This window comes from Zea mays, chromosome 9 (genome assembly GCF_902167145.1).
Source record: "Zea mays cultivar B73 chromosome 9, Zm-B73-REFERENCE-NAM-5.0, whole genome shotgun sequence".
In the NCBI taxonomy this organism is placed as follows: Eukaryota; Viridiplantae; Streptophyta; class Magnoliopsida; order Poales; family Poaceae; genus Zea; species Zea mays.
Window position 1 is genome coordinate 151,713,734 of NC_050104.1, and position 11,376 is coordinate 151,725,109.

Below are 11,376 nucleotides of genomic sequence, written 5' to 3' on the forward strand. Positions count from 1 at the left end.
GCCCAGCTCAGCTAAAAAAGCTCAACTCAGCTAAAGTTCAACTTAGCTAAAAAAGCTTAACTATAGCTGAAGAAGCTTAACTCAGCCGAGGTTTAACTCAGCTGAAAAAAGCTCAACTCCAGCTGAAGAAGTTCAACTGCTTTTCAACAAGAACACTCTTAGTTTCTCAATCCTAACAATAGTCGGGCACAGAGTGTACAAGGGATTTTGGTTTTCGAAATAGCTTTTGAATATAGAGGCTTGAGCTTTGGCAAACACCAACCTTCTTTTTGGACCCCCCTTGATAGTACGACGGTTCCTATACTCAAGTTACATAAAATATAATTAAGTAAACCCTTGAGTAATTAGTGTCTCATGTGTGATTTCTCCATGGCATTGCTTCATAAGGATCACAAACATCTTTGTCTCACCTTTTGAATCAATCATTGTGACTTGTACCATTTCACCATATATGAGTTCAAATTATGGCTCCAAGTCACCTTATTGATGCATCAACATATTATAACTCTTCATAGCTGATTAGTTCATTGACTTAGTGCAAGTACTCTCTTCTTCACCTTAGCAATGGTATATCGGTCCACAAGCCGTCGCTTGGCCTTCACCTTCCCTTAGTTCCTCGAAACCCTTTCCTTGCTATCTTCACCCTATCAAGCCATTCTTGAGTCACGTCATATTGAGCATCCATTGAGAGAATCATTTCTTCAATATTGTGAACCTTGCTTGAATGTCATGCAGATATAAATCCTAAGATCAATCAAGCTCTAGTATGATTCTCATAGACACATATATGGACTAATAGTAATATGGTCAAGTCAATTCTTGATTCCTCATATCTTATTCACTTTGGCTTGACCAATCCTCTTAATCACTTCAACCTCTATTATGATCATATGTATGTAGTGATTTCCCAGGTCTTGTCCATATATATATTCAAACCAATATAGAGACCATATTATATCCATTTGCGTTGTCTCATTGGTTATTTAACCTTGTGTTGAATCTTTGTTCACTGATCATTATACACTATTCAAGTATGTTCATCATACTGAATTTCCTGTTCAACACTTAGCAAACTTGTTACACCTTTAAATGTGTTGTTATCCAAATCACCAAAACTCACAAAAGGGATGAATGCACTTCCACCATGCGAGGGCCAAGCACCACGGACGAGTAACTCCGTAGAGAGCCACAACCCTTTTCCACGCGCAAGTGGTGCTCAACTTCCAGCCTCCTCTCAAATGCTCCCCGACGTCTTTACCATCGAGCTTCCAGTCAAAACACCGTGGTTCTCGTTCCCTTTGGTGCACGGTGGCGGCCGTTTCACAAACACAGTTGATACGGTCTCTCAAGACTCTCTCCTCACTCAGTACAATTACAACAGCTTGCACAAGAGTCGAGGGTTTTTGTGGGTTTGGCTAACCTCACTCACACAACTAGGAATACACCTAGAGCAAGTCAATAGCGGTCTAACTAGCGTAATCACTTCACAAAGCACCTATACTAATCATCGAGTGATTCTACTTAGCACTTGTGTGATGGAGCACTTGGAAATGTGCATCTATGCTTGGGATACGTTGCTTCGGCTCCAACAACTCCATATGTCCGGCTAGGGGGGTTTATATAGAGCCCCCACCAAATTCTAGCCATTGGAGAGAAGGCAAACTTTTCTATCTGCGGGCGCACCGGACCGTCTAGTCTGGTTGCCACGTCAGCTAGTCGTAAGACTTTGTCGCCATCAGGTCGTCCAGTGCTCGAGCCACGTCACATGATCGTTGGAACTAGCCTTTGTGCCGACTGTCCGGTGCACCAACTGCTAGAGAGCCATTTGCAGAACTCTCTGCAGAGGCGGTCCGGTGCACACCGGATATGTTCGATGAGCCACCTGTGCACCAGTAATCAGCTTACTCTTGGAATTCTTCACTCTTTTACTTGGGATTATTTTGGTCTTGTGTCTTGGACTTTGCTGAGTGTATGTTGATCTTCTTTGAGTCTTTTAGGTCTTCATTTGAGGTGTTGCATCCTCAGAGCCTCATTCCAATCCACTTGACATACTGTGAACTACAAAACACAAACTCTAGTGAAACATTAGTTCATTAGATATGTTGTTCATTAAACACCAAAATCCCTAACAAATGGGTTAGGGTCCATTTTCCTTACAGAGTGATGACAGAGGGAGTGGTATGGTGGGTTGGAGATCCACCAGAGAGTGAGTTTATCCGTGCCACCCAAAATTCAGATCATGGAGCACCTCAACCACAACGGGAGACAAGAAGCGGTCAACGTCGATCGGTTTCCCTTCCTGTTGACGATGACAGCCAGAACTCAACTATCCACCTCCACTCGACCACGCCAACAACCCTTGCACATGGCCAACACCTACACGTGAAGTACAACAATCAAACATGTACGTGTTTGGACAATGACCCCTCCACCCTCATATGCATATATGCAACCACCACCACTTGAGCCTACACATGGACAATCATTTTTTGGTATTATAAACATGAATCCATATGGTTCCATAGCCTTCCATGTGTATTATTTTTGTTTGGTCATTAACTGTTTGTTTGTCATTCATGTTATCTCGCTAGTTTTATTTCATATATTTGTATAGAAATATATATGGAATTGGCCCATACACAAATGTTTCAAACGTGCCTAAATATTATGTCTCGAGGTAAATATATGGATACTTTATCATTCAACTTGTTTGAACATATGTGTTATGAAAAAACTTTATATGAGCATATATGTCATTATTGTGTTCCATTCCAATCACACTTTCTATTTGCATATGTGTTTTATATGTGATTTTGGTGATCAAATTATGTGTGAATCTACTAGTATTCATTATGCAACGTGAATTAAATAAGTTACAAATAAATCTTGTCATTTTTTTAATTTTCAAGCTCATGTAATATTTATCACTGGAAAACACTAATAAACCGGTCATTAAGTATAATTTCTTGGTTGGTTTATACGAAACCGTTTTTAAAAAGAAATTGGTCGGTAAATTTGAAAATCGCTAGTTCTGGCTTGATTTTTTGTTTTCCCTAATGACCGAGATTTAGGTTAAAAATGAATCACCACTTCCTTCCGCTCCCCAAAGCCTTCGCGGCTTCGCCACATGTTGACAGGCAACATCACAACAACTATATAACCAAAGGTAAACAACAGTATAATACCCAAAAACCCATTACATGGTCTCTCAAAGCAAATTATTTTTGAAGTTTTGATGTAAAACCATAGTGTTGGAGAGTACCATGGTATTTTTTTACCAAAATATCTTTAGTTATCTTAACATAGTATTTTTGGAGTATTTGAAACTTCACTCCAACCTAAAGTTTTTTGTCTATGACTAGCTTCTTGCACATATATACTAAATACCATAATTTGAGGTACTTTATTTCCAAACAAATATTGCTAACAATGCTGTAAAAAATACTATAGTTTACTTTATTTCCAAACAAATCTTTACTAACTATTAAGAAGGTAACATAGACCACTTTTGTGCCCCCGCCTCCCCCTCTGCTCGACTCAATTGCGTGCACCCTCGCCTGTCCCAGCGTCCCCGCCCCTGTCTCCTGAAGTCGTCCGCGACCGCCGCCATGCTCCCCTCGCCCCGTGCCGCGTCCGTCGTGACAGGGATCCGAGAACACCCCATGGATGTGTCTGGGATTCGAGGCCTCCCCCCTCCCTTCCCCTCCCCCACCCCCATCGGCGATGCCTGGATCCGCGACCGCCACCGTCCAACCCCGGCCTCCGTCTATGACCGCTCCGTCGTGGCGCAAGCGCTGGAGGCATCCACAGGGGGCTACTGATGGCTGGGACGGGTTCGTGCTCACCACCGATGACTGGGACGTCCATCGGGGGACCTTCCTAGCGTGGATGGTGTCTTCACAAGGAAACGGCAGCTCGCTGGTGCTGCTGAACACCCGTCCGGGTCCGGCTGCGGACAGCGCAGGCATGGCAGAGCACCTGAAGCTGCACCTGGGGCAGGTGAGCCTACGGACCTGGTCGAGTTCCGCTGGCTGCTGGGTGGCCCGCTGGACCTTCCCGTCCGACTACAGATCCAGCGCCTTCTTCTGCGACCGTTTTGGCGTTTGCACGAGCACCGGCACGTGTGCCTGCGTCGACGAATTCGAGCCTTCGAAACCCTGCGAGTGGCAGCGCGGGTACTTTGTGGACGGGTGCACCACCAGGTCTCACCCGCTGAGCTGCACCGCAGACGATAGTGGCCGCCGCCCGACGACGGAGCAGGACGACTCGTTCCTGCTCCTGGACAACCTGCGAGGGCTCCCTTACAGTTCCATCCCCCAGCGGAGGGCCACGGCTGGCCGCGCTTCTTCACGGCGGCCGCGGCGTGGGGAGGCATCAGCTGGATCTGGTGGTGGATGAAGAGCGGAGGGGCCCGACGCCGCGTCCTCTGCTCCTCGCCGCTTGACTGTCTCGCTTTCTACAACAACATTATTGCCAAGAACATTTTTGATGATGTACTGCATTCCATAGCAGCATTATTGTCCGTAGCAGATGATGGCAATTCGCTGCTAGCACTAGCTGAAGCTTCCTTAACTTGAGCGGGAATATCAATCTTAACTGAAGGTCTGATTGCTCGAATTGGAGCTGCCAGTGATTCCTTTGGGCCTTGGGTTTGCGCATCCTTCATCTAAACTGGTATGGCAACTGTTAGTGATCCACAAGAGGCTAGCGTTATGTATCATCATTTACTAGGACAGAAATCACAGGAGAAGTTGAGCTCTTCCTTGGTTGGTATTGTACATCCTTTACCTGAAAAGGGATCACAGATGGAACTGCTTCCTTCCTTGATTGATCTTGCATGCCCGTGTGCGCCGTGGAGGGCAGGCCGGAGTCTTGGACGATGCTGGCCGTGGCAGCCGTCGACATGGAAGGTGCTGTGTCTGGCCGATCTCTGCTGTTCTTCTTTTAATCGATTTTTTGTTTTATTAAATAGGCAAAAGACATTTTAACGTATGCGTCTTTTTTGAAAATAGCATATAAGCGAAGTCTTTTAAAATAATGGTAAATTGGCGAAACTCACTTGCCATAATGGCAAAATTCTAAATTTCTCCTCACGCAAGTCTTCGGCGCCAGGTCGCAACCGTCACGTCACCTCGCCGCCTCCCCCCGCCCGCCCTCCAGAAATAGGGTCAGAGCAGAAAATATCTCTCTTCCCTGGTCGGGTGATGAGTTATGCTGATTCGGTAGCAGAAAGAGCGCGTAGGGTAGAGGTGGAGTGGAGGAGCGAGAGGAGTGGGCTGCCCGCCGGCCCTGGTGGCGTGGTGCGACGCTGGAGGGAAGGTGTGTGTGAGAGGGAGGAGGCCGTGGGGAATCGAGCGCAGACAAGGCAGCGCAAAGCGGGCGGAGAAGATGACCTCCCGCTCCCGCCTGCGTGGGTAGCGTCATGGCGCAGCAACAGAGGCAGATGGGTGGTGTGCGCCGCGTGCGTGGACGAACGGATGGCATGTGCGCGTAATTAGCGATCGGGCGCGGGGGCGGGGCGGGAAGAGCACGGACGGTGGGTGCTGGTGCCGCTGCCTTCGGCCTCACCCAATGCCGGCAGAAGGGGGGTGCGGGGCTGGCCAGACCATACGGTGGGACTTGTGAGCGACCGGGTTGCCCGCCCCGGAGCCGGTCGGATCGAGACGAACGACTGCGACAGCGAGCGATCGCGCATCGCGGGCACCTGGCACGCGTACGAGCCCACCACCACTCGCGCTCGTACCCGCGGTAGGCAGTCCAGTCCACTCCAGTGCGGCTCCCCTGGTCAGGCTAGGGCCTGATGGACCTGACAGGCTGGCACACACGCGCTGGCGATGTGTGTGCGCCTACTTTGCTCCTCTGTTTTACCGTACGGCGAGCGGGGCAGCTGGCCCAGCATGGCTTCATTCCCACCTGTTCAACTGTTTGATGTACCAATTTTTTTATATATCTCTACTTCTCTACTATCTATTAAGGCAATTGTGTAGACCATCTCTGTGCCCCCCGCCTCCGCGAAACCTCAGCGACATCCACGCCGACTCCGCGCACACGGAGCTCTGACTCCACGAAACCCCCGCCCACCTGCATCGGATAGCCAACCTCCGCACGCGACCTCCGCAACCTCAGTAAACTGCTATTGTAGCTCCATGACATTTGCGCCGACGACTCCGCGACCTCCTCCACCACGATGGCTCTACCACACCGTGCGCCTCATCGCAAAAACCTACGCAATGTGTCGTGCGGCTCCCACCCGCCGTGCCCCTGCCTCCCCTCCGCATACACCATGCGTGTCGTTTCGTATATATATTTTATACTATTATTTTACTTCCGTGACAACGCACGGGCACATATCTAGTAGTATTGATTAAAATGCTGTAAAAAATACCATAGTTTAAAATACTTTGGTGCCCACGCCGCAGCCCGTAGGCAGTTGCCGGTGCCACTGCCAGTGCGACACGGATCACGCAATGCCTCCCACCATGCTCGCGCCGGTGCCCACCAGGCCGCGCTCCAACCCCTTCCGCCGGCGCAGAGGAGCTGCTCCGCTGCTTCTCGATCAGACTTCGGCGAAGCGGCCCGCTGAGTCGTCCACCTCAGCCTCATCCTGCTTCTACAGTGAGGTGATCTCCAACTCCTCCACATCCCTCGCCCCGTATCAGCGCCTGGAGAAGAGGCATCGACGCCAGGACACAGACGCGGGCGAGGCGCGGCCGGCTGGCTCCGAGTGCTCGGAGGTGATCGGCGGCGCGAGGGTGCGCCCCGCCGAGGTCGAGGTCTCCGAATCGTCCTGCCCTGTCTCCGTGCTCGAGTCCGACCTCGCCTGCCCGAAGCAGCTCGCCGACGACGCTGAGGCGATCGAGAAATCCTCCGCGTGCGATGAGCTGACCCCGTCGTCGGAGCCCGATGAGGAGGAGGTGCTCAGTGATCCCAGCCACTCGGGGTACTCCCCCAGTCCCCTGATCAGCTCCCCATTGACCGAAGATGACAGCGACGACGCGCCCTCTGCGACCTTCTCCCTCTTTCTCGACTTCGCCAAGCAGTTCGTCCCCTGCTTGCACCCCAAACCGTGCACCGTCACCAGTTCCACTCTCGATCTCCTGACGGTGAGCAGTTCCTACGCGATTTTTTCTTCAATTTGTTGGGAGGGGTTCGATTGCATTGATCAGTGCGGTATTTGGTCTGGTCAATTGGTTGTCTAATGTTTTGGTGGGAATGCTTGTGTCAGGGGAGGCGGTTTGAGGACTTGGACGACGAGGAGAGCTACGAGCGCTTCCGGCGGCGCGAGCGACGCGAGGCAGTTGCGCGCGACTTCACTGAGGTGTGCAGCTCCACCTCCATACCCGACAGCTACCGCCCTCTCGTCGTGGAGCAACGTGTCATCATGGTGAACTGGATCATCCAGGTCAGTGAGTCTGTGTCAGACTGTCAGTGCACCATAAACTCTATAGTCTGCCCGTACGGTACGCTCATCCCGAGTTCCCGACCAACAATTTACCTCAGATTATGCATGGAATGTGACCGAATTTATACGGTGTAGGGGCTGTACAGGCTTATGCGAGTGAGTTCAGATTTGCATTCTGCCGGCGTTGCACCAGTAGCATACGACTCTAGCACCATGGCTGCAAATTAGTAGATTTCGCAATAGCTATGTTATGCCAATGAATGTTGTCTCGTGTGAATGCCTTCGTGCTGAGGCAGCAGATTAGTTCTCTTTCTTATTTTGCACTGGGGTAGATATCTACTACTGAACATTTTGTTGTTAACACCAGTTGATTAGTAGATTTCACAATAGCTATGTTATGCTGATGGATGTCGTAGTGTATCTTTTTGTTTGTCAGTAGTCATGCTAGTTATTGTATACTTTGATCACTGGTTTTGGCAGCCAACAGAGTTAGGAGTATGTTTCAATAGCAAGTACTCATGCTTTTTTTGGAAATGGAAACATTGTTTCGCCCTTTTGCATTTGCATGCATACAACCTTATAACTCAATTATTACATCAACCTGCAACAATTTGTAGTTCAAACAACCTTCAACCAAATAATGATATGGAGTAAAATAAAACACGAGCACTAAGCCTCTTTAATTCTTGCATGGAACCGCCACCTGTGACTCGCAAAGAACTCCATGGCCACATCCTCCAAAGACTGGCACACGACGAGGATTTGCTGCTGTGTTTCTTCTTTCTGCAATAGTCTCCAAAATCTGAACCAGTGTGTGTCCCTGAAGATAGTCTGTATAATTGACGGTATAGATTTATGATTAAACACCACATCATTACGGCAAAGCCAAATCGACCAAAACATCGCCGCAACGCCAGTAAGAAGCAAGTTTTTATGCGTGCAACCTTTGTTGGATTTCCAATCCCCTATAATATGATTAATATTAATGGTACATGGCCTGTTTAATAAGCAAGGGAGAAGCAGCTGGTTCAGTTACTCAACAATGTTTCTCCCAATTTCTTGTTTCGCATCTGAACCCCTATCTCATCGGCACAGTGCTGGTATGTCTGGCTGGAATCATATCTTGTAGCAATCAGGTGCTTGAATATTCAGTATCTAAATATGCAAGTTTCTATCTGTAACTCTGTATATACCCTTCATTTCATATTTATTCCCAATTTGAGCTTTCTGATGTGCTTGGTATTTTTATGAGATTTAAGAGAACTCCTGAAAACACCATCATCACCATTTTTCCATCTGAAGGTTTGAATTGTGATTAAGCACAACAGTTATATTTCCCCTCGTACTCTGCTACAATGATCTCACCACTCAAAATCACGTGATGCAAATTTGAAATTTATGTGTATTCATTTTTTTATAAATTTGTTAAAAAAATTAGAGTTCAGTTGCAAGGAATGACTCTTTATTATTCAAAATGCAGCATTCACGTCTGATGAAGCTCCAGCCAGTTACAATGTTCATGGGAATTGGATTGATGGACCGCTTCTTGACACAAGGGTATATGAAGGGTTTGAGAAACCTTCAGTTGTTGGGCATTGCCTGCATCACCTTGGCTACACGCATCGAAGAGAACCAGTCATACAATTGGTAATGTTCTCCATTGTATTACATGTTTCAACTTTTATGTCTGTTTTTAAGAGATTATGTTTCTTCATATTTGTTGAGTGATGGCTAGACCATCTAGTTCCATTATATGTTCAATTTCAGTAAAACTACTGATATAAGTTGGTGATTCCATGGTGTCATATTGCCTAATTAGATATCGACGGGATTAATATTCAGCAGCAACTGGTGCCTAATCAGTAGCATCTGAGTCTGTGTGAGCTCCTCCTTTAATTTATGTTGGTTCCATAAGCTATATTTTTATCCATTTGCATCACTAAAGCTGCAATATGCCTTGGGTCTTTGACAACCTTTAGCGGGGCAAATGAGATGGTTTTGATTTAGTAAAACTATTTTACCATTTAATCATATTATGAATATGAAACATATCTGCATGTGGCAATGCTTTCCATGGTATTTCCATTTGTAATCTTTTTTTGAGCAAAACCATCTGTCATTTGTTCCTTTCAATACTTAGTATCTGTGCAATTTGCGTTTAGAAGTGTTCACAAGGTTAACATTTCAGAAGTTTATTTTTTCCAGGACATAAATTTGGGTTTCCTGATTGTGCTGTTATCTATGATAAAGGCATTTGACCCTACTAGTTAGCATTGTTTTAGTTGACTTGATGCTTTTATCTATTTGATTTGATATATATTACTACAATTCACATTTGGAAGACATGTAAGAGAAGTATATTTAGCTGAAACTGCACTGGAGCATGACCTTTGTTCTTCAGATAATTTTTTCTTTTCATATTCCTTTTCCTTGTTTCTGTTAAGCTCAATGTACAACATTAATTTCACTGCTTGATCCCTTTCAGCGTTCTTCGAAAGACTTTTCAAGTTGGGATCAATATCTACAGCCAGAGTGAGGTTGTTGCCATGGAGTGGCTGGTTCAGGAGGTCCTCAACTTCAAGTGTTTTGTCACAACAACCCATCATTTCCTATGGTACCACGAACTTCCTGCCTTTTGTCTATTCAGCTGAACAAAAGTAATGAGAGACTAACACCATTTTGTTTCAATGTTGCAGGTTCTATCTGAAGGCTGCAAATGCTGATGACAGGGTAGCGGACCTGGCAAACTACCTGGCCTTCATCTCACTTCGGAACCATGAGCAGCTCTCCTTCTGGCCCTCGACTGTGGCAGCTGCAGTGGTAGTTCTTGCTTGCCTTGCCACAAACAAGGAGTCCTCATGCCATTTGGTGACGGAGGTGAACACCCAGGTCCTCCATTTCTAGCTATAATTTTTGTTACATTTGTTATTGTCAGAACTTGGTAGGCATACCTAAGTCAAAGTATGAACTATAACTTCCATCAAAACAGATACCATACTCCAAATTTACATGCTCAGATTCTAGCTAGACTGGAAACGCCTATTGAGTAGCTCTTTACATATTTGTAGACTCACATCAGGACGCAGGATGATGATCTACCAGAATGCCTAATGGTACACATTCTCTTATTTTTCTCTTCTTTTTTGGGAATACACTGGTGGGCATGAATCATGATTCATGCATGCTACAGTTTGCAAGGCTGTTAACTTTACATTTAGGAGGTGTTTGAATGCACTAGAGCTAATATTTAGTGGCTAAGATTAGTACTAGCAAATTTTTAGCCAACCAACTATTAGCTCTAGTGCATTCAAACACTCCTTTATTCTCCTACACAATCTGTTTCATGCAGAGCCTCGAGTGGCTGATCAAGTACGTCTCGTGATACCCAGAGCTCCCAGGTGATAGCAGTGTTTTCACTTTTTTCTGTATGGGGACGTGAAATCTTAGCATTGACAAATAGTCTGCCTGTAGTGTAGATAAGATAGCCATGCGGCATGAAACGTAGCTTGTGGATTTTGATTTTGCAGCTTTCTGATTAGGAGCACGACAAGGACGAGGAATTTGGTATTGAGCTTGGCCTTTAGGAATAACTGAACTTCTGTATCGGGGGATGTCTATCTTTACATCGGTTAGTCGCTCTTTTTAGAAGGACGGCTAAGGCTGGGCGTTGTTGTACTCGTTGATCTATTTGTTTAACCAATGTATTGCTGATGGATGATATACCACTGAAATCTGTTGTTCTGGTGTGACAAGCGGCATGATCTTTTGATCCCAGAAGATGGTCACGTATCAGGTTTCTGTGGTGTCTGGTAAGCAGAATACTATACTCAGGCCTGTCATGTTGCCTGCTAAAGTTTCGTTTCAGCTAACCGCAGATCCAAGTGGTGCCATCATCACCACCTGAAAGGCTGAAAGCAGTCTCTATCCGGGGAATCTAGCCGGAGTCGGATGACTTGGCTAGTTGGTTGGAAGGG

General features: G+C 46.6%; 2 protein-coding genes across 7 annotated transcripts; both read left to right on the forward strand.

Moving 5' to 3' along the window:
- The first annotated feature begins 3,515 nt into the window (after window positions 1-3,515).
- LOC100283361 (cyclin, N-terminal domain containing protein) lies at window positions 3,516-11,159 on the forward strand. Of its 6 annotated transcripts, XM_035962272.1 has the most exons (10): window positions 3,516-4,674; window positions 4,797-4,910; window positions 6,420-7,103; window positions 7,226-7,402; window positions 8,883-9,049; window positions 9,888-10,016; window positions 10,099-10,291; window positions 10,471-10,515; window positions 10,752-10,800; window positions 10,930-11,154. In XM_035962272.1, exons 2-9 carry the CDS (start codon window positions 4,806-4,808, stop codon window positions 10,782-10,784), a joined length of 1,533 nt encoding a protein of 510 aa, XP_035818165.1. In that variant the 5' UTR covers window positions 3,516-4,674; window positions 4,797-4,805; the 3' UTR covers window positions 10,785-10,800; window positions 10,930-11,154. The 6 variants fall into 6 exon arrangements, with proteins under 6 accessions (XP_035818165.1, XP_020399262.2, XP_020399263.1 ...); XM_020543673.3 differs by having other exon boundaries at window positions 3,657-4,910; XM_020543674.2 differs by lacking the exons at window positions 3,516-4,674; window positions 4,797-4,910 and having other exon boundaries at window positions 10,942-11,154.
- On the forward strand, window positions 3,533-4,834 carry LOC100502034 (uncharacterized). Its single transcript, XM_008662160.4, has one exon. The coding sequence runs from the start codon at window positions 3,667-3,669 to the stop codon at window positions 4,396-4,398; it is 732 nt and encodes a 243-aa protein (XP_008660382.1). The 5' UTR covers window positions 3,533-3,666; the 3' UTR covers window positions 4,399-4,834.
- Window positions 11,160-11,376: the final 217 nt, after the last annotated feature.